Source organism: Anser anser (genome assembly GCF_964211835.1).
Source record: "Anser anser genome assembly, chromosome: 6".
NCBI classification, from domain to species: Eukaryota; Metazoa; Chordata; class Aves; order Anseriformes; family Anatidae; genus Anser; species Anser anser.
In genome coordinates, this window is record NC_139726.1 from 24,765,331 (window position 1) to 24,789,618 (window position 24,288).

Consider the following 24,288-nt stretch of genomic DNA (forward strand, 5'->3'; position numbering starts at 1 on the left):
AACACAACCTATTGACCATATATACATTTTTATGCTATATGAAATGTAGCATGTTTCTCACACCAATTCAATAATGCAGCAGCTGTAGAATTAAGGTTGGAAGGATAATAAAAGAAGTTTTCAAAAGACCTATTTAACTGTCTGATGTGCCAGCCAGGGATATTTTTGCTTTTGTTTTCAATTCTGGATTTCTGAACAATTTTGTATCAAAACCAACTCATCAACTTCATGGTCTCAGTTGTCTGTCACGCCCTAGCAACAAGCATTTTTTTTGAGCATTGTATTCTAAATGCTGCCTACTTTTATGTTGCATAAAAAAATAAGTATGACAAATATAAAGATGAGTAAAAACCACATTTACCAAAAAAAATCTGGACACATTATTGATGTATGGAAGTTGCTACTAGACTAGACTGGCTTGTAGTCTTAGAGGTCTTTTCCTTTACTTAAATAGTTGGTGAAAAAATACAGGAAAAAAAAAAAGGCCACCAGTAAAACTATTTTCCTCCCTTGTAAGTTCATGTTTTCCAGGATAAAAAGGTTCAAAAATAGAACATTTACTTCATTTAGAGGCTAAACCAAAGCATCCTGAAGAAACAGTATTGGGTCTTACCCATTGTTTTACATTTGGAGACTAAAGTCACTCAAAGCCTGAGAGAAAAGAAAGACCTTTAATTCTCAAATTTTAGAGACTTGACACAACCTCCAACTTTGGCACAACTAGACAGACAAAACTCCATTCAACTACTAACTGCATGAGTAATCGTCAGCATTCTGTTATTTATTCTCTGATTATGTGGGAAAGCTAAATGTCTGGCATCAGATGAACAGTCTAACTTCTTCAGCAATATCTTTCTTCAGTAAGCTTTGGGGAACTATTAGATGTCTAATTTAAGTCCTACTGAGAGTAAGAGAACTTCCACTGATTTGAATTTCTTAGTCATCTAGAAACAAACCTCATTCTTAGATCCCAAATGATTTTTTTTCTTAGGCAAATAATACTGTCATTCGCCATCAGAATAACTATCTTGAGGTGACAAAGAAGGATATATCATTTCTCTCTTTTGGAATTTTTACAAAATCTCATTCCAAAACCTTCGCTTTTTAAGATTCTTCTGGATCATCTTTCTTTCTACTAGAAAATTGCAAAGCAGATGACTGACATTGGTATCTCAATCTTACACTCGCTTTTTGCTAGCTGCTTCTTTTACTCTCGTTTTCCCTCCTTCTCCACTTCCATACCTGAAGACTTGAGAACTCTTGTAATATGTTACATAACCAATTATGAATAAAGAATGATGTCATACATACTATTTCTGCTAGGTTAGGGTCATTGTGCCACCTCTAGCATCCTCTATGGAAATATATATTTAATCATTTGCTAGTATATTGTGACATTCCATATTTATCTTATCATTCAATTATCATCCAAAAAAAATTTGGATATTCAATAGGCACATCATTAGCAGAACAAACAAGAAAAACAGATGCCCGATATAACAAGAAAAGAGTTGCCAAGGGATTCAATGTACATAAGTGGATTCTTTAAATGACTGTATACATATAGCTAAAAACAAACAAACAAAAAAGTAGCTGAGAACATCCCTGGGCTCTGCTCCAATGACCAGTTGTATCTGTAGTCACTCTTGCTTAGCCCAATGCCTATCTTTACCTCTACACAAAGTAAGAAAAAATTGCATAATTTTAAAGATGTTAATGAAAAAATATGCAAAAAAATTCCGTTTTTTGTAACTGGAATAATTTATAGTAGTATACTGCCTTAGTGATTTAGGGCACATGAACGTTCTGGCACACAGCAAAGCACACAGAGTAGTATTTAATCTTACAGTATACTTTTAATGCAAAGCTTCTGCTTTTAAATAACTACAGGAGAAAAAGCTTACCATTTCTTCAAAACAATCTTCTGCTTGCATGTATTTCTGATTTATATAATGACTGGAGAAAGAAAAGATTGACCTTTTCAATTTGAACAGAAATTGGAGCAGCTCAACAATGTAATTGTGTCAGTCACAGAACTTAGTTTTTCAGTTAATTTCACCTATAATCAGTTTGCAGTAGAGGTGCAGAATTTGATCTGTGCTAGTTAATATTATAGGCAGACTGAAGAAACACCTGAAGAACTCCTTGGAGCTCCTGGAAGTCATCAACACCAAACCATGCAGAACGACTGCTTTCCCATTTAGCTTGTAAGAAGACACACATGGAAAGATGAGGCTTGAAAATCCCATTTTGAAAAAGTATGACCAGTAAGAGTGACAGGGAAGAAAGTGTTTCAAAAATTCAAACCTAATAAAATGGTTTCTTGTTAATAGACTTTGATTTTCTAATAATCCTTTTGATTAAACTTTCATCCTACGTGCATAAACCAAATAGCAACGTCCTGAAGTAGGTGCTGAAATAACCCACCAGAACATGCCCAGAGACTATTCTCTACTAAATCCAGTATCAACATTACATGTGCTACTGACAGTATATTTAACATATCAATACTGATAATAAAATGTTCATGTAAATGCATGCATGGTACTTGCACATGAAACAACAGCATACATGTGATGAATTTATGAGAATTCCTGAATTCCGTTTTAGATTATCCACCACAAAAGCACGGTGGTCAAGCAGCAGATTCTATGTTGTGCCTTTATATCTATTTTGGGGATGGAGTTTCAACAGGTGGCAGTATAGAGCAATATAGAGCATTTTTCTGAGGTTTGTGAAATGTTTAATGAAAAGAGGACAAAACCTACCATCCTCAGAGAGCTTCACAGAAAAATACCCCTGGAATGACTCTCCTTGGTGGGTGAATCTGACTGAATTTATCTCTTAGAGCTGACCATAAACTAACTTCTTTAACATAAATACGCCCGTGCTTAGCTATCTGAATACACAAACACAGATGCATTATTATTTTGTAGCATATAATTTCAGTAGAATTCTTTATGTAAGCATAAATGTGAAAAACTGATGAGGTTTTTCAGTAGCTTTTGATGGAGACTGGACATAATGACAATCATCTCAGAGAGGCATAAGAAAAAACCTCTAAATATGACTTGTTAATGTTGATGTACAGCAAGCCAAACAAATCATTGTCACGTTCCTCTCCTTCTATAGCCTCTTTTCCACCAAATTCAACTTCATCACAATATAAGCAGTATAGACTTTGAGGTCTGGATGACTTGGGAACATTACAAAGGATTAAATAATAAATACCCTAGAAACATCCCAAGTGTTGAAGTTCTTATAATGACATCTCTATAACAATAGCCTAGAATCCCCCAGAACAGATATACTACAGATAGCTGTGGAAGCTGTATTATCTCCTTGCTCTTTTTATAAGATTATTGTGATTTAAAACAAACAAAGAAAAAGTTTATTCCTTTAAAATAAAGTCATGAATTAAAAATAAATATTAAGGGTTTTTTTCAGAATTGGGTATCATTTTTAGGATACTCCAAGTACAGAGATGTATATGGAAAAGTTTAGTCTGGCAACTCAAGCAACATGACGAAGGGAGTGTCCTGATGGTAGGCTTGTGAAATATGAACTAAGCCATCCCATGGGACATTACATCTCATTCATAGTTGATGAATAAATAGCACTGGTAGTTGGGACGCTGAAGAAATCCAATGCATCGTAATGTGCCTGAGTAAATGTGATTCAACATGTTGCACTCTACTAAGGAATAAAAGGAATAAAATATACAGGTTTATTTTCAAAGTGCCCACAGAAAGCCCTCAATGAACTAAAATCACTGGCAAGACCTCGAGGTCAAATTTATTTTTATTTTTTTTTTTTTGTCTAATAAAGCTTGTAGCTACTGGTCCTATCTAACAGGCTAACTTGTTACCATATGTCTACATGACAAAGTAGTACTTACGTCTATCAATTTGTCTAGGTTGTTTTGAAAATCTGAGCTAGCCCACTTGGGCAGCAGACACTGTACCATGCTTTAGCATGCTATAATAACTGGAGTAACTCCTAAAAGACCCAGCTGGATCAAGAAACTGGCAAACGAGGTTTCCAGTCACATCCCTTTCTTGCTGTCCTCGCCATACACAACAGACCAGCACAGGACTGCTCATATGCTGGAATATCATCAGCACGACACTGAACTGCTCATTTAGCTACTCTGAGATGCAATTACAGAACAAAATTGTAGTAAGAGGGGCCAGAATTTGAAACAGGATCTAGAATTTAGCCTGACTAGGTGCCTGATGTTGCAGATGTACCAGCTGAACAAAAAGGACTTTTCATAAAACATCCAAAGGGTCCATTTGTAACAAGTCCCAGGTAGCAGAGCCTGCTGATCTTATATGAACAAGATCTGAACTTGAAATGCCCACATATATATATATATATATACATATATATACACACACACACATATATATATAATTTCACAAACAGCTCTCACTGAAAAGGAAAGAGATCATATACAGAATGGCTCAAAGACAAAAAAGGCTTTATTTTTAAATTCTGAAACCTGTTTTTGACTTTTTAGTAGGTTATAACACTTGCATTTCATTCTTGATTTTCATATCAAAACAGAATTCAAAGAAAGTGATCCTGCATCGTCTGCTTCATTTTGAACAATTTATTTTGATTTAGAAGTGTAATCAAAGAATTCCTCTTCATTTGATGAGTAAATAGTGACATTTTAGTCCATTTATTATCATAAGCATTCCTGAGGGACTCATCACTGTAAGCATCTAGAATATGCTAGACTGGAATCACAGACACCCATCTTCTGTTGCATTCTCAGACCTATATTTAAAATGCACTCTGCATATTCTAAACTGTGCTATGTACTTGTTGCTACCCCCGCCCTTTTCTAAAGGGATGCATTTCACTGGAAATACCTATGTCCACACGTGTGTACATTACATTAACACAACATTTTTCAGCCTAAAGGACTTGACAAACTACTGAACAGTGCAGACTTTATAAAAAGTTTCTCCCTCATACACATATATTTCTGCTTGAAGCCATCCTTAAAATCCTGGGTCCCACAGGGAGGGAAGGTAATCTTTGCCCCACATGAAAGAGCAGTTCACAGGCTTGTTAATGCTGCCATCCTGTAACTATCTCTCAAAGCAGCCACGAAAAAGCTTGCAGTATCACAGCACTCATCTTCTAGCATATGAAGCTGTTCCATAGCTGTTACTATACTTGCCTGGGGTGTTCAGATAAACTGGGAGACAAGTTTGGAAAGGATACCCTATGGACATCTCCTGTTTGAAAGTACCCATCAGGACAAGTAGGCATAGCCTAATAAGAGGTATGGGAACAACCACACTGCACCCATGCCTTTTCCTTTTTCTCTGCTGAAACAGTGAACAGGATAAAACAGTGGTACATCAAAGTAGTAGTAAACAAGTATTTTCTAAATGGTGAAGAGTTTTGTGCTTAGAAAATCAGATCACATAACAGTCTGAACACACCTGAATGCAAAACTTGTGCAATCCAACCCATCAGTATATCCACTTACCTGAGGCTGCAGCAGATTCTGCATTACAGTACTATGGCTTTATCACTACATTTGCTGATGATCAATTTACAGAAGTTATTTCTGAATCATATTGTATTAATAACAGCAGTAAAGATCTCTTTCACACACACTAGGAATCGTCATACTCAGACCAAGTTCCAGAGTTTCCCCTGCCCATCTCTCTGCAGGAGCTCACATTTTCCTGAAAACTCCTCAAAATACCTTAAACATTAATTTAATTGTTGTAGCTCTAACAGCAGCCACACTTCTCAAATTGAAAGGAACAGCTGTAGAGAGACCACTGCATCATAAGATGTGAAAAATAAAGACTGGATGAACTGGGGTCTTGTGTTTGATAGATTCATCACACCAGATGAGCTAACACTGAAATTATTTTTCTGGTTACTACTGCTCCTGAAAAACAGCATGACATCTAAAATATTTATGTCTGCCCCACAGAACAGGTGGCTCTGTAGCAAACTTGACATTTTATTTCAATATATAGTATCTGCTCTGTCTGGAGAGCTTTGGGTCAGATGCCAACAAGTCACTCAAAATGATAGCACATCAAAAAAGCTGTGTCCTTTTATTAGCAGACCTATGTAATGTAATAGTAAATTCAGTTTATCAGTGTACTGTGATACTCCCTACCCATTCTGCGTTAATACCAGCAGAAGTGCAACAGGTAATAAAGGAACACTGGAACTTAAGTCTCTTCACTTCTTAGCTTCTTATTCTCCTCTTCCATACTCAGTGAACGGACACCAGGAACGACATTTCTTGATGAACATTTCTGAGGAACTTAGCAATGCTTCAAAATACAACAGTTAAAACAGTTTCACAAGTGGTGGGATTTAATTCCCTTCCTTGATTCCATTTAGCTCCCATCTTCTTCCTGTACTTATAATGCACTTTTTTCAGGCCTATGCCACACCCAAACGACTCAAACTGAAATCCCCCAGCTGAAGGCAAATGTAGTGCCAGGCCAGCCAGTAAGACAAGCAAAACAGAGCTCACTGCAGCTTCTCTCAGGATGGAGTATATGTTAAGTCTTCTATCCTACCCAGTTGCCAGTTTTCACCATACTTCTGCGAGTTTCTTTAACACCCCTTCATCTCATGAACTTTTTTACATGAGGCAATAGAGTCAAAGTTGTGAAGACTCTGCAGAGCATGACAAAGATAAGAATAGATGATATGACTAAGTTTCACTTCCTTAGGAAATCAGGATGAAAATACCATGGCCACAAACAGAAATTAAACTCTTAGTATTAGATATTATTTTTGTTTTTAAGAAAAACTGAAATATACCTATACAGTGAATATTTGGCAATAATCCATTTCTCAAAGAATGAAAGCTGTGTTAGAACATTCAGAAATAAATGAACGGAAAAACACACACACAAAACAAAAAACACCACCAACAAGAACAAAATACAACCACCATGGCATTGATTCCCAGCAGCAACATAGTGATTCTTCTTGCTGAAATAAGCATTATGTTAAAGAGCTAAACATGTTCAAGAACACTTTCCCTTACAGAGGCTATTGTTCATGTGCAGCTAAACAAAATTATGGTTTGGTTTCTTGTCCATAGCTCACTAAAAATTCCTGTCTCCAAGCCATTCCCCATCTCTGCTACCAGCACTCCATTTGGATGTGGAGAGTTTGTCACTCCAGGTTCAGCGTTTTGTCCTCCTAAACATCCCACCTGCAGCCTTATAAAGAGCAGCAATAGGCTTTGAGCAGCCCGCCCTTCCCAGGCAACTCTGCTGTTCCCCAGGCTGGAAGAAAACATATAACTAAATCACCACAGAAATTTATTTTGAATGTAGAAACACTTGCAGTGGTATAGTCCAACAGACACAGATGGTAATCTGTTTAATTTGTGTTGAGTAATTAATAACATGTAACAACATACTGTCAAAACAGGGGCAATATAACAATATCAGGAGCAGGTTTCTCTTGTTGCTTAGATTATTTTATCCTCTCTCAAAAACTGAAAATAGAGGAGTAAATGATTTTAGATATATTGCACAGAGAAGAAGAAAATTAAGTCAGGGATAGATCTTACAGACTGGCCTAAGAAACACATGAGACAGCCCTAGACTTAGAGAAAACAGTTGAAAAGGAAAACAATAGAGTTGGTAAAGATACTGCAACTTGTGTTACTTGGCCATCAGCCTTTGGCACAAGCAGGGCAAGCAGTGCATAACACAACTACACAGCAGGCATTCCTACACAACAGTTAATTCCTCTGAAGTTTTAACTAAAATCTTCTTATTAAACAGTTGTCTGAGGTTTTAGTGTACATCTGGAATGGTAAGCTGTTTTAACTAAAGCTATTTTTGGTGTTTCAGAGTGTAAAATATTTATCAAATGTTTTAAATCTCTTCCTATTCAATAGTGCACATTTTATTTAGAGCAGACGGTACCTTGCAACTGTTTTATAGTAACTTGGCTTGTTCCCCTGAACACATATCATTGCTATCTCACTCAAATCAACGTGTGATTTTCTAGGTGAATCAATGCAAAATTTAGCTCATTGTTAAGGAACCAAATGCAGTTTTGCTGCTGTGGGGAGAACAGGACAACAAATACCCATGGGTGTGGAAATAGTTTTGTTCTCTTCTTTCTTTCTCTCTCTCTCTCTTTTTTATTTTTTATTTTTTGGTCAGAGAACTGTCTGTGCCAATCATCCTATGGCATCCGAGTCAAGCTCAGCTCTTGTGAAGATAAATGGATGCCAAGGAAGCAGCAAGTTTATCACAACCAGATATCAGACCAACATTTGGGTAACCCACAGTAGGTGCTTTCTCCTGGATGACAAGTACAGTATTTCAGACTGTCAGCAAGTTCAGGAAATTCTCCTGTTTCACTCAGTAACACAACACTGACAGAGCAGAAAGTGACTCAACTCTACTGCAATTAGTGTTAGTGATCTTCCTCAAATTACTGACATGGGGGAAAAAAAAAAAAAGTGATGTTAAAGAACTAATGAGCTGTGGAAATCAGGAAATATCTGTGCCATAAGGCTTCACTACATTTCCATGGGTGTGTTTCTCATTGGAGCAGTATTATTCTATTCAGAAAGGAAAAAATTCTTGGAGAGATTTCTTGTACCTCAGCTAGAAATGTACATCTATTGCTATTGTCACATGAACAACATAGCTTATAGGAATAAATTTGATAAGAGGGTCTTAACAGTTTAATAAGAAACACCAGACTTTAGTGTTCAGAGACACCACATATCACAGATGTGGGGAAAAAAAACCTTTGACAGCATCAAAAACAATTCTGTAAAAGAGAACATAGCAAATAGTTTAGAAAAGACAAGTCATGGATCAGTATCATGCAATCAGATTCTCTCATACAAACACCAAAAAGTAGAAAATAAAGAATGTATAGAACAAAAAGTTTTCATTGACCTGATTTGTCAGAGATGTTGGCTGTGACTGGCGTAGAGCAGCTTGTGTTAGCCTTTGCGCTGTCCTTGGAAGACCCAACTTTTGGTTTATTTTTCGTTGCCTCTAGTGCTTTGACCTTCTTGGCATGTTTACTTCCTTTGTAGTGGGCCTCGGCCTGGCTCTACAAAGGAGAACAAATCAGGCTCACTTTTTTCTGTACTTCTGTATAACACAATGGACGACAAGGCAGAAAAGTGACACTTTCAATAGTAGGCACCATGTTATTCCACTTGAAAAATTTTAGTAGCTTTATACCAGTAGTTTTCCTAGATGTAATTTCTCATATATTCAGATGACAGGATTTTAATGAACAGTTTGTGTTTTCACTAACTAGGAAAAAGAGGCCTCAGGATTAAATAAAGCTCTGCCACTTCTAATGTCATTCTTTGCTTCCATGCTGCTTAAAGATTTAAAGAGCTATACAAATGTAAACAACACCAATTGAGAAAGATGCTACTCAATTTTCATGTACTGTTCCCTAGTCTTTATTGCTTTTAGTGTGTAGATGTAGATGTACCATGCTGTAACATGATTAAATAATCCATTTTTTAACTTCTGTTTGATCTAGTACAAAAGTCAAAGTATTTCCATCATTACACTAACAGCAATTGAAACAGTCATTAATAACAATATGACTTCACTATTAGATCAAGCAGAAAGGGATAAAAAGAAGAAACACCATACTTATAAACTTCAATAGACCCAAGTGAGACACAAGAAATGAAATATTTATCAGTCTTGATTGTTTTATAAATTGCCTTGCATATTTTTTTTTCCAAAGACTAAGAAAATTGGAACCCGAAGGACAGGAAGTAGGTAAGCTGATATTTATTATTTTCTCTCTACTGAAGTGTTGTATATATATAATGTATTCTTCCAGGCTGCCCAAACAGAACAGCAGAAATATGTACTAAGATGCAATGTTTACTTCTCCTTTGTCATCAAACTATCTATAGAAACTAGGTCAGTGTTTTTGAAGCTGCACAGCTAAAGCTAGACATATACATAAATGCTTGTTTTTTCAGTGATTTTAATCCCCTATTATTCTTCCTGACTGTATATTACCATCTACCTTGACAAGTCAGGCCACTTCATTAGGTGCAAACTAAGGAACTACATGCTTAAGCCAAACCCAAAAGTTTGGAAATTTCTGCAAATGACTTTTCAACACTTTTCTCATTTGCTAAGAAATTAATTCACTAAAAATGGATAAAGAACACAGTTTCATACAAAGCCTAATTTATTTTCATAACATTTTACATATTGCTATAACATTTTACATATTACTATTTAGCAATAAGTTTGTATTTTTACTATTTCCAAACAAGGTTTATTCAATGATTTGAGACATACTACTATGTGCCTCTATTGAAGGTTACATATTAACTATAAAAGTTAATATTGTAGTTCATTTCAATGTAAAATGGTCAGAGAAAGCATGCTACATGTAAAAAGATGACCACACCTTGGCACCTGGCATATAACAACATCAGTGCAAGGAAACTTTTACTATGTTCATGCAAAAACACATTCTCACTATGTTATTTAGTTCATTGTGTTAAATGAAACAAATTACATGCTTTATAAAAAGCAACTATGGAATCCAAACTTCTTAGAGATTATAAAGAGTGCTGTCATAATGAGGAAATTGTCGTAAGGTCAGCAGAAATAGGCATTACAATACAGTCATCTTGGGACAGCATGTTATATATATATATATATTTTACACAAAGGAGTGAACGAACAGCAGAAACAGCTAAACAGCTGGAATAGACCATAGAACAGACAATTTTGTGGAGTCTTCACAAAAATTATATGCACCATTAAAAGTGATGGAGAATTGCAGTTAAAACATAGGAGTTAAGTTCTTACATACTGAACCTTTGTGATTATATACCCTGTGAAACACAGTGCTTTCTAACTCAAAAGGACAGTGACATGTTGTGGCTGCATTTTTTTTTTCAGTAGGTTTCAGTAAGCAAGCATTCAGTAAGAAAAGCTCCTATATAAGTTTTACTTTGAATTCCTTTGAAATTGAGATTTCTAATCTTCATTAAAAACCAGTAAAGGTTCTACTCATCAGTTGCTATTAAACTATGTGACAATTTAGAAATCTTTGAACTATTAACATATGTACAAGCACAATTTATATATTATAAAGAAAAACTACATGGCTATACCACTACTACTACGTGCACTACTTAAAGGGACACTTCTCAACTTCTGGGTTGGAGCTCCTCGGCTCCTAATGAGGTAGAGGAGTACAAATTGTTTGTATACTGTTCCATCAATGTGCCTTAAGCATGAACAGGAGCAAAGTACCATCACCCTGTCTCTTTCCACCCTTGCTGAGCTTTGTTCATTTCTCTTCAGTTTGCTGTTGCCACATGATGCACTAGAAGGAGTGTCAAACACCAAAAAAATTACATCAACTATTCATGTTTTGCACATATGCACATGCTTGTACATATGTACAGAAATTGAAGCTAAAAATTGAGGTGTATGTAAACCCTTTTCATTCTGATACTTGCAACTTTAGAAAAAAAACAGTAAGTACAAGATTTTCCACTCGAGTGCTCTCAAGTTGATGATGTCCCTTTAAATACCCAAACTCTATGCTCCGTGCATGTGTGTGCTGTTGGTAGGATTATATACTCCCTGAGACCAAAGCTACAACATAGGAGACATAGGTGCACTCAAGAGAAAGGCTTAGTAAGTCAAATCCTTGATAATAAGCCTTTCTGCTGATATTTGCAATAACAGTGACAGCAATATCAGTCAGAACCTACTACAGTCTTTGATTCCCTTCATTCAATCCTCATATAGTGTACATGAGACCTGTTGAAAACAAACAAGCCCAAGCAGAATTAAAATTAAGATTTCCTCAAACACAAGTGAAACCTCATGGAATGTGGTGAATGGTTTCACTTTTGATTTAAATTTCATAATTATCATATTTACATCATCAGTTTCATAGCTGTATATTATAAGGACCGAAGGTACTGCAGTGGCCATCTAAATCTAGCTTCTGAAAACACCAGCCTTTCTTTCCCAGAACTTTTTGAACAAGCCGATCATCCTCCAGGGTGGGGCAGGGAGTCAATCTCTGTTTTAAAGTTGCTAGGGATGAAATAACTACCTCAGCTAAATTGTTTCAATAGTTCACCTCATCAGTTAAGTACACGCTATTTATTTCTACACTGAAGTTGTGTATTCTCAAATTCCAGTGGCTGGATTTTGTTAAACCTTTGGGTCTTAGGCTTTTTAAACACATGTGCATGTGCATTTCCATGGCGCTGTGCATGGTAACACACAGATACTTTTTTCAAATGTGCAGTTAGAAGAGCATCCCTTGAGGTACTGAAGCAATATTTTCTAACCCCTCCAGAGGCACCTGAAGTTCAGAGCTTGCTTATTATCCACTGTGAGATGAATCATTGGATTTCCATTGCTTTTTGGTAACTAAAATGCAGAATCAACATGAAATGGTGTTTCCTGTTACTGAATTACAGAATTTATTGCTCTTCGGAGTTTTCTGGAGTCACAGTAAACACAAGAAAAGGAGAGACATGGGAATCCGAAGTTGGAAAGCAAGTTCTGATTATTTCTGGTATCAATTATTCTAATTATTAATGTCCTGGGCATTACTAATCCTAGTTTTATAACATATTTGCACAGCTACCACATTATAGGCAAACTTAATTGCTCAACGTCCCATTTAAAACTTGTTTCTGGCACAATACAGCAATATATTACAGGCTACAACCTTCTGTAACATGCGACTGAAATATTAAACATATCTTTGGAAAAAGCCATGACATTTATTTATTTATTTTCAGTTAAGACAAGAAGCTGAACTTTTATTTTCATTTGATTTGACAATCCAGAAGTTCTGCACACGCAAGTTTTAAAAGACACATGCTGTATAAAAGAAAGGTAACTTAAAAATTTTAATGATAAAAAAAGAGCAAAATTATAAGTTACTATTACATTCTTTGGAATAGAATATTTTAAATAGATAATGAATGTACATTTTTGATCAACATTAACACTAAACTAATAACTAACTCATGCAAATTCTGTATAATCAAAACTATATTTGTGAAATAAAAAATGTTGAAAACAACAGAAGTGTTATTTAGTTTCTGAAAACAAGAGCTCTAAAATTAGGAAAAGTCAAAATAAAATAACCTTAATGGATCTCACTGCAGTCATGTATTATGATGCTTTTTAATTGCATAATAATTTATTACTATATATAGGGCTGCATTTACTGTATAGATGAATCAATGAAGTAGAACAATTATGTTGATGTCATTGTGCCACAATTCAATATTATTGGAATATTTATTTTTTCATTTAAAAAGATCATTACATTTGTTCCTTATATTATCAAAACTAAATGTCACCATTGAACTTGCATTACTATTATTATTTTAAATGAAATGCTTGCTAGGTCAAGAAGGGCAGGGTTTTTTGTTTGTTTAGTTTTTGATTTTGTCTGTTTGGTTTTTGTTTTTTGAAAAAATAAAATAAAATATTTCGTATGAAAGAACTCTCAATCTAAAATGAAAATCTAATTTTCACTTGTTTCTAAAGCTGTATGTGGTCTACTAGCTTTATATATAAACATTTCTACATTTTAAAATTGAATCCTCCTCATTATTAGAAATTATAGGAAGCCATCGGGTACTGGCTAGGAAGTTTAATGAACAAGAGGATTTTCAAGCTACAATAAATGTGGAATTAAATAACAGAATGCAAAATATGTCTTTGTACTGACACAGGCCAAATTCCACAAAAATGTTCATGCATCTGTCTTGCATTAATATTTGATCAACAGAATGCCTATTATAAGACACTAAACAAATGTCTGTTTTTAGAATATCATTGCTCAGTGAAAAAGATGTGTTTTGAGTTCCTTTGCAAATAGCTTAGAATATACTCAACAAGGACAAAAATACGCAGTTTTCGCCTGTGTTTTTTTCAAATTTCTGTACCTTAAAATATTTGCCTGTCCACTCTTTAAGCAATATTGATTATCTCCATTCAAACCCTTTAAATAGTATGCAAAAACGAACAAATCGTTAAAACTTTTTTTTTTTTTTTTTTTTTTTTTACCAAGTTTACAAGGCTAAAACACTAGCTGTAAAGGTTAATGACTTGGTTGTAAGGACAAGCTCTTCCTCTCAAAAATATATTCCCTTGAGACATACAAATCATCCAAATGTCACATTTTACTCAGAATCTGAAGTTACTTGTGAATTGCTGCTTTCAGCTATCAATTATTAAGTTTAAAATCTAAGCATCACGACATTCATCTTCGAGACTACATACATTTGCTATGATGTATTGCCTTATATACTAGATTGCATCAAATAGAACATCAACAATGCAAATCTTCATCTTCTACACCTAAACATGCTTTCTAAGAAAGTGTGACTGTCATTAGCAAATAATATCTCCAGTAGCTTTACTTTGCATAAACTTAAATATATGTGTATATATAGAGAGATGTATATAGAGAAAGATAAAGATAACCAGGAAACACACAGATCATATAGATTCATTGAGAGCCATATTACCTTCAAGAACCCTTTAAAATTCTGCTAAGTACAAAAGTACAAAATGCAGTACAAAAGATGACAGAAAATTACACCTGTCTGGAGCAGTGACTGACAGTATATTTGAAATCAGCGCTATTCATTTTGACAGTTCACAACTGACTGAGTTTGAGAATCTATTTGCTGTGTGAATGACTAATTAACTGAATTTATTACTACATAGAGAAGAAATATTAACCTACCAGATCTCTTCAATGACAACCTGATGCACCTGAAATGGTGTTGAAAAAATTTCTCATCTGATATTAAAAATAGATGTAATTGAAGAAATCTGTAACACTGAAGTATTCATGCTTTTGTTACACCAAAGCTGTGTTATTTTTAAAATTATATCTCCAAAACCTAATTGCTCCAAATAGTAAGGTAGGTTACTACTGAAACAGACATGGAGAAAATGCAAAAGCTGTGAAAATCTGCCATGTCATAAGAAAGCAACTAGTCAAACTTAGTTTAAAGCTCTGTTAAATAGCTGTTTTTGAACAGAACTTTCAGCACATTATAACCCTGCACTCTGTAATCATGCAATATTTCTGTCATGTTGAAGCTAACAACTTTCATCATTTTGTCATTTCTGTCTTCAAAACAGAAAATTACCTTCACGAGTTCCTGAGATTTATGCTTTTAATTACCTCCTTTTTGCTTCACTACTCTTCAAACCCAAAGAATCAATATAAATAGTTTATTTATAGGAAAAATGTAAAACATTTGACAAAAGATGATGACAATTCTGCAGATTTTTATTTGATGCTATTGATTATTTTATGTGTTATCTTTTTGACAGTACAACTAATCCATTCAAATTTGCAAAGTTAACATTTGGTAACAGTAGCCTAAATTTTTTTTTTTTTAAGAAGATCACTGTCATCACATCATTTTTATTAGCTATAAAAGCATTCAATAAGGTGACTGTCAGCATCTCTTAATGCCCAACTGTTACATCTGCTTTTTCTGATCCGCCCACAAGGTGTTTTTTCCTTGGTTTCTGAGTCTTTGCAGGCAATAACAAAAAGCAACACTGATTTAGAGCCATCAATCAGAGAGCACAACATGTTATACAAACACATGTTTATGTTGATGAAATGATATCTTATCAACGAGGTGTTAACCTAACTGGCTGCATCACAGCCAGGAACCTTTCTACAAGAAAGGGAAAGTGTGCATTGAGGGAAGCACATACTTCTTTTAGATGTGATCAACAGATGACAAAACTTTTTCAAAAGGAAAACAACAACAACAAAAACAGCAAACAAACAAACCATGTGGACTGCTACTGTAACATATTTATGAATTTTGAGTACAGATGGTGAGGAAAGGGACTGGATTAGCACTGACAGTATTAGCTAGTGCCCAAGCTCATAAGACTCTGTGGACTATTAATACAAATAACAAGGGAGAAGAGAGCAGGGGGAAGCTTCTTGATTTCTATACACAGAGAAAAACAATTTTGCCAAAGCCTAACAGGTATCCTTGCAAGCATGACTTACTTTTCTCTTACTGCTGCAATTTGCAGTGCCAGACACTAGAACAGAGCATAACAGAAAACTCAGGTACAGTCTGGCCAAAGCTCCACAGCTGCTGAAGGGACTTACTGCCACACAGCAGCTGCGGGAGATGCTGCAGACTTGTCTGGTGGCCAAAGGGAAGAGGAAGAATGAGCCAAGAGTAGGCAGAGAAGAAATCTATGGAGGACAGTAAACAGCCATCTTTCCCTTGCCCTGTTGCCTCTGGACCTTTTATAGGTACCATAAAGATACAGCAAACCTTATTCAAACTGCTTTTTTTTTTCTGCCAGAATGTCTGCAATATAAATAATTAATATCAACAAACCAGACCTATGAGGTTAATATGAAAACTTATTTAGCAAAGCTTATCTATAGTCTATATAGATATACCACAGGTTTGGAAAGAATCCCAGAATTCTTAAAAGGGAAAGAAAATAAAAGAAAACAAACAAACAAAACAAAACAAATTTTTTTCAAAGGTTAAGATACATTTTGCTTGCTCTTGGCGGAATAGTTTCATCCCTTGCTCTGGTGGCCTTTACATGAGAGTAAGATCTGACTCACCACCACAATCTGTTCCATGAAGAGGACTCTTTCTCTTCTGCTGGATGGTGTCTGGTGGTAGTAAATGTAAATGAAATATTTCACAATTTTTCTGAGCTGGATTATTAACACAAAACCAGAACTTGAACTTTACTCAAATACTGTATTTTGCTGAGTGGGAACGCATACTGTTTCATCATCGTATAGAAATTAAACAATAAAAATGGTGTTAACAAAGGTTTTAATGCAAAGATGGAAACACCTATGTCTATTATAATATACTGAAGTGAATCCAACTGCAACAATTAATAAATGTTATTTTATTTTATTTTAAACAGTTTTCTAAAAAAGGCACATTCATCTGCATAACAGAATAAAGTTCATGCAGGCAGAAATCTATATCTCAATTCTGACTACTCTGATTAATCAGTCTCATCAACTACCAATCCTCACATTGATATCCCTTTTAAATTGATATTTCTAACTTAATCCAATGCCATTTGACTTCCAGTACTGACCATCGTAAAAGTTTGTTTCGGAAAAAGCTCCCTGCTCTATTTTGTCCTCACTTTTTTTCTCAGTTCACTTCCCTTCATGGTTGACAACCCTACTAACTTCCTTTACTTCTTTTTTTCTTTTTCTTCCCTGGAATCATACTCTTTAGGTCAATTAACTTTCTGCTACTTCTTTAAATGCTACTCTCATAACTAAATTCTGATCCCCACCTCCACTGAAAAAGGGAAAAAAAAAAAAAAGCACAGTTAACAAGCTGAAAATTTTAGAACAGATTTTAAAGTTTCTAACAAAAAAAGCTCTCTACACTTAAAGTGTGACACTCTGCTGTCCCCTCATCTGTGTGAAATTAATTTACATTTCCCCTCAAATTACAGGTCTCTCTTTCCACATCAGCTCTGTTTTTATAAAATAAAATAAAATAAAAACTATTCAAGCAAAATATTTGATTTTGTCAAATACCATTCCATTCTATTTTAGTTTCCTTATTTTCACTTTTATGAAAATCATATCAAACCCAAATATATTAGCCAGTCCCCAGTTAAAGTAGCTCAAAACGTATCTGGAAATGTTTCTCTACATGAATTATTAAATAATTCATGACGAAGAATTCATAATGCATTCAGAAAATTTGATGTGTTCTTGTATTTTACTTTTGCAAATTTTCTTTGAAATATATTAGAGTAAAGCTTAACTACCAGACACACTGTTAGGCCCACTGTGCCATGCGAGTGTCTTGTGCTGCAATACAGTTTTAACTGTCTGGTTTTAACAAAAGAACTTTAAGTACTACTTTTATACTGTGTGACAAATACCTGGGCATCTCTCTACAAAAACTGCATTTGCAAACAACTTGTTATGTTCTCTGAAGGAATAATACTGAGTGCCTGAATGTATACCAACAGAAAAACAGGTATGTAAATTTGATTCTCTTTAATTGAGAAAGACGTGGTGTTCCTTAACTCAATCGTCTGCCCACTGGCAAAGTTAACAGCATTAATTTCTAAAGGTTCATTTGGGAAATGTTCATGATTAGTATTAGTGCATTTGCATAAGTGCTGTACAAGTAAAACCTATAGCCTCTGCCTTCTAGTAATGGTACATAGCAGGGATGATGGAAAAAAGGACAAAGGGGACATAGAGTCACACTGACAGTCATTGGTAACATACAGAATCTTCCTTAAATTAATTATATATTCAAGCTATAGCATCTTTCTAGAAAAGATGAACTACATTTGTTTTTCATATTTTCTACACAAACCATGCCTACCAAGTCTCTTCATACTATTAGGTGTTCATTCACGTTTTCTTCACAAGCTTACACAAGCAAAATAGCATAAGTAGTGAGCAACCAAGGATTTATCCTTGTTCTGCTTTTACTAAACCAGTCTTACAGTGTAACATACCCTTTTGTTTCCTCTGTAAGTCTAAAACCTATCAATTATTCTATTTATAAATCATTGGAACTAAACTCTTTGGTTTTCAACTCTGTAGGTAAACAGTTAACAGTTTGGACTCACCTCAATCATTTCATAAGTACCCTTTCAACAATTTACCATATGCCAAATAAAAATTGCATATATTGTTCCTGCATAATTAATAAATTATGATGGGCATAAGTAGTAGAAACTGGAGTCAGGTTCTTGATGTAATGTTCTTATTATCAAGGCCCTGTTATACAAATGATTTGTAACAGAGCTTAATTAAAAAAATAATGCTGACCACCTTGCAACCTTTTTCCTATTTTTCCTTGCAACCTATTCTCCTAGTCTTGCTATTTAGGCTTTGCTTCTTTGAAACAAAAAGAAAAACAATGCATGATTGTTTTGCATGAAAAACAATGCATGTTTGAAAAACAATGCATGATTAACAACAAAAAGAAATCCAATATGACTATGGAGAAGAAACAAGATGAGGGACAGAAGTACCACTGACAGAGGTCACTTTTGACCTCTGAAATCTGCTATTCCAAAGTCAAAATATGATCTTCTGAAGAGGTTTAAAGATCATAAATATTTTCTTTGCTAACCAAATTAATATCCTGTTTCAGAAAAGAACAGGGGAAAGAATAACCTCACCCCTCACTCCCCCCTCCAAACCCCATATGGTTGTTCCCTAAATTACCTTTTGAGATTTATGAAGCAGAGACAAGATACAGAAGAGAATATCTTGAAGAGATATATTTATTTCCCACATGTATTGACAGATTAAACTCCAATGCATAGAAAGAGTATAGTTGGAAGAGTATGAGTCAAAATTCATTTCGGTTTTGAAGGAGGATAAACTGGTCAGACTAAAACTACACTAAGTTTGCATGCAGATCTTTTCCTTTGGCTTTGCTTTTAAAAAATGTTTTAAAATTACAGAAGATTGGAAGATCCTAAAGAATTCAGTTAGAAACCCTCTAGCAAACTGAAAACTCCCAGAAAATTTTGCTTCTCAAAATAAAGAAAACATCGCTTCAACATTAGGTATGTTTACTCCTGGAGTGAAGACAACTTATTTTAAAATGTGTTCCATCCCTGATATTAGACTTTATCCTCCTGCAGATAGCTGCAAATCCCTGCTTCTGTTTCTGATGTCAGGACACTCTTTCTTAACAAAGCTAAACTAACAAACACACTAACAGATGAAAAGAAATCTGAAACCTTTGCAATTTACTGTGTTAATTTAATGGGAGGCTGAAAAACAAAAAATTGACTAAGTCAGAAATATTTTGGTCTATTGATCCAGACCAGTGAGTACCCACAATGTGAAAAAAACATTACAGGCAAGGAAACCAATTTTCTTCTCACAGACAAATATCCACTACTCATGCAGTAGATAGAGCACTACTGGAATCAGGTCAGGAGCTTCAAACACCATGCAGCTGAAATTCATTTAGGAGGAAAAAAAAGAGTAAGAAAACTACTTAATAGCTATTTTTTGTCATTTTTATTTCATTTGCTTGCATAATTTAGGTCAAAGGAAGTTCAAAGGAACAAAATGCCCATCAACTACAAGGAGCACGCCAGCCTTGTAGAGCTAGAGGAAGGAATTGTAACTATGAAGTGGATGAACTGCAAATTTCATTCTGCAGTGTGCTACGCTCAAGAGTTTGATGCAAGTTATCATAATTTGATGCCACCAGAAAGGGTTTCAAAACATTCCTATAATGTTGCACGGTGGAACAGATCCTCTGAAAGATTCAACAGATACTATGGTCACAAATATCTGACTGCCTTCTCCCCTGTCCCCAGACACATTATAGACTGTAAAGACTGTTCTACACCCCAAATAAAATTTCACATTATAAAAGTACCAAAAAGAAAAACACAAGCAAAGGGCCCAGGTTTTTATTTTTATGAAGGAGGTTACAAGCTAAGAAGGAACTATGCATCATCATTTCAAGGCGTAACAGCCACAAGAAAATACTTGTATTTTACATTACATGCATGTAAAAAAAATCCATCAAGAGATTACAAAAGAGTCTCCAGAGCTGATTGGAAAGGGCATTATCTCTGAAATTATGACAATGCAGATTATCACAGGCTGTGAGGGAGGAATAATATTTAAATAAAATAAAATCTCACACAAGAAAAAAAAAAAGGCAACACACACATAGATGAATAACTCTCAAGGTTAGAAGACTGAACCTGGAGAAAAGGTTTAAAATCTTATGTAAGCTTCCCAGGAGAAACTGAATAATGTCATGAAAGGCTAGACAGCTTTTACAGTAGAAGTGCTATTCTATGAAAACTCGTTATCCAAATATTGCTGTATGCTCTGGTTATGAAATATTTTTGAAACTTTAAGTATTTTCTAGTACTAATAACACTACTAGAGTCTCAGCACATTCTAAAATCAAATTTCCAGGTTGCTTATGAATGCCCCGGTAAAACAAACTGCTGTAGAAAATAAGGAACTGCTTTTTATCACTACCAGCAGCATGGTCGTGATGCCTCATCCATTCTTAAAACCATCCATTGCAATAGGATTTTATCTTCTAGTAGCTAGAACAGGGCATTTTGAGCATGTTTAGAAAGAAAGGAGTATGACAGAGTATGAATACAGCCACCCCAGAAGAGGGAACAAGGCTATAATCTGACATGCTCTTGTGATGTCACCATTTGAAGCAGAATACAATATGCACTTTTTGTTCTACCTTGTGAGCAAGTCTAGATAGGAAAAATTGCTCAGTTGGCAGATGTACAAAATGATACACTATTTCATCTCTTTTTTGTTTTGTGCCACTGAGCTGTGATTCAAGCTATCTGCCTTGATATACTATTGTCCATCCAAACGTCACTGTAGACGAAATGAACAACTCCTCTAGGGACAGGACCCACCAGCAAGAGGGACCCTGACCTCAGAAAGAGAGGGAAGAGAAGAAACAGGCTGAGCCACCTTCTCTGTGACAAAAGAAGGCTCAACTCAGAAGCAGAACTTTATTGGTTTCTTGTTTTAATCAGTTAAAGTAGGTATTTGGACCAACAATCAGAGCAAAAAGATTTTTTAAACTTAAACCTTAACCTTAAAGAGAAATGACAAGTGAACTAAATAAATATATAAATAAATAAAAAGACTTTTGAAATCTGTTAAGTAGATATTACCACTTCAAAGAAAGTTTAATAAGCTTGTGAAACGATGACAGATTTTTGATTCAGAAATCAATTTGAAGGTAAGACTGCAATGCTTCAAAATCCTTGCCAGCCTAGACAAGAAAGTCAAACTGGGGAAATCACATTACAAGTCACTTCAAAATAGAATAGTAGAGGCAAGAGCAAGAAAAGCAGAGCAAAAAGTACCAATGCTTTATTGTGAAACTCCAGTAGCACCAACCACTCAGTAGCCTTGAGGAGCTGTCTTCAAACTATTTTAGACTGAAATTATGATAGCAAAATATTTAATATTCATGCATCACTTAAGTAATAGTTCTTACACTTGAGAGCAACAAAATATCTGAGAACTTTTTGGTTTTAATAGCTTAATAACATTAACAAAGTTTCTAGGAACAAATATATACTTTTAAACTGTCAAAAGTCGTAGTTTCATTACACTTTAAAAAAACAACTTTTAACATTCTTGGATTTCTTTAGTTTTCAAGCTGCTTGGGAAAAACTAACTGGATATATTATTAAGCATACCAGTCAATATACACTTTTGGAGTGCCCTTTCTTTCTTTTGAATTACACTTCAGGAAACAGTTTCCTTGAACCTTATCATACTTAAAAGACAGCTAGAGGTAAACAAACAAACAAAAACGTTACTGGAAAAGGTGCCCAAAACCTGAAAGAGTTCAAAGCCAGGTTGGATAGGACTTTGAACAACCTGGTTTAGTGGGAGGTTTGGGGGTTTGGAACCTGTTGATCTTTAAGGTCCTTTCCAACCCAAACTATTCTATGATTCTATGAAACCTGGAGACATTATCAGAAAGGATGTAGGAACAATAGGAAGAAGGTATTTCTTTTAAAAGAAAAGTGGGTATGACATTAAGATAACACATAGTTTGTCTGCTCCTTCTTGAAGGTTACTGGATTATCAAATAGGGTATTGTCAATGGATGTGATGATGTATATCATGCAGTCTTTATATCTGGAAATACAGAGGTGCTGTTTCAGTGTATGTTTGACTGAAAATCATGCCTAAAGATTTACTGTTTGGAACTTGAGAAAAAAGTACAGCCTAGTCCTCAAATCCAAGAACAAAGGTGCGTGGTAGCAGTCGGCACCAGTCACTCAGCTGGTCTGTTTGCCTTGGCAGTATCACTCTCAATCAATTAGTTAAGGTTATGTGTGAAGACCACTACTTTCCAGACACTTTCAAGAAAAATGAAGAACAATGTACCACTACAGACTTCCACTCTGAGTGGGCAAGGTATCACCCCATCAGGTTGAGCAGCATGTATGCAGAACTATAATGACTTACTTTGGAAAAAAAAAAAAAAAAAAAAAAAAAGAGGCTTGGATTAATTATACAAATTGTGACCAAATAGAAAAGGCAAGGGGTGGGGTGGAAGGGATGAAAACAGCCAATACTCACATCAGAGTTAAAGCGAAGCTGGCAGACATTACAGGAAATGACTTGTTTCTTCTTTGGGGGAACGGACACTCCAAAGGTATGGTTTATGACTGCTTTTTGCACAGGATCCATCTGGAGAACAAACAACAATCCATTTATAACTTCTCAGGGCAATATACAGTAAAGAAAAAAAAAGTAACTTTCTACTGGAAGCCTATTCTTTACTTTTTTGAGATAAACAAGGGGAGATAATATTTCAGTCCTCATAATAATTAGATTTAACACAGGTTGGGGATTTTGTAGCCTGCCAGAGCTTATAAAAACAACAACAGGCAGCTCCATCACTGCTGCCACCCCCAGGCTACCAAATAACCTCTCCCCAAATCCTACACATCCTCCACATTCTCAGGGCCTGATAGTCACATCTGAATTGCAAAGAGGCCCCAAAAGCCTCCCCATGTTACCCAGTGATTCAACAGACGTTATGAAAAAACAATTTTGCCCTCTAACAAATCCGTGTCATTTGTCTCTATTTGTTTTTCTGTTCAGTGATAGATATCATCAGTTATTTGGAATATATTATCTCCTGGAGATTTCTTTGTCAGAGAAAGTCCTTTGCAGGCTCCATTAGAAACATCATTTGCTTAGAAAATGATCACAATCTCCAAACATTTCTATGCAGAACTGGTGAGTGACAGAGTCTTTGGTAAGACTGCACCAGGAAAAAGTAACCAAAGTTACCACAGTTCAAAAAACATTTTGACACCCTGAAAAACTGGAGATAAGTAAAGCACTGAATATAATCCTAAATTTGATCATTTTCACAATTTGGAAATGATTACATCTCTGCTAAATACCAGGACCACTGCTGAACACTAGTTGAGAATATCCTCAAGACTGCAGAGAGCTCTGTTAACTATACCGGCATGGGGGAACAGCACTGGAAGTTAAAGAACGGTAATAACTGCTACTGCATTAAGGTCTCAATTAAGCATAATGTCTTGTTCATGATGCAGTATAGATAAAGATTAAAATGAATTTTTTGATTCAAAGATTCAATCATTTTTTCAATTTGTATAAAATAGTATATCTGGAGTGATCTCACAGCTGACACTGCTCTGAGCAGGAAGT

General features: G+C 35.2%; 1 protein-coding gene across 12 annotated transcripts in view; it reads right to left on the minus strand.

The window, feature by feature from the left end:
* Positions 1-24,288, minus strand: part of ZNF385B (zinc finger protein 385B) — a 170,818-nt gene that overhangs the window by 16,504 nt on the left and 130,026 nt on the right. For all 12 annotated transcript variants that reach the window (XM_083840906.1, XM_083840907.1, XM_083840910.1 and 9 more), the window contains 2 exons: positions 23,179-23,289; positions 8,937-9,096 (listed from right to left, as the gene is read on the minus strand). In XM_083840906.1, the coding sequence (XP_083697032.1) occupies positions 8,937-9,096; positions 23,179-23,289 (271 nt within the window). The remainder of the gene's footprint in view (positions 1-8,936; positions 9,097-23,178; positions 23,290-24,288) is intronic.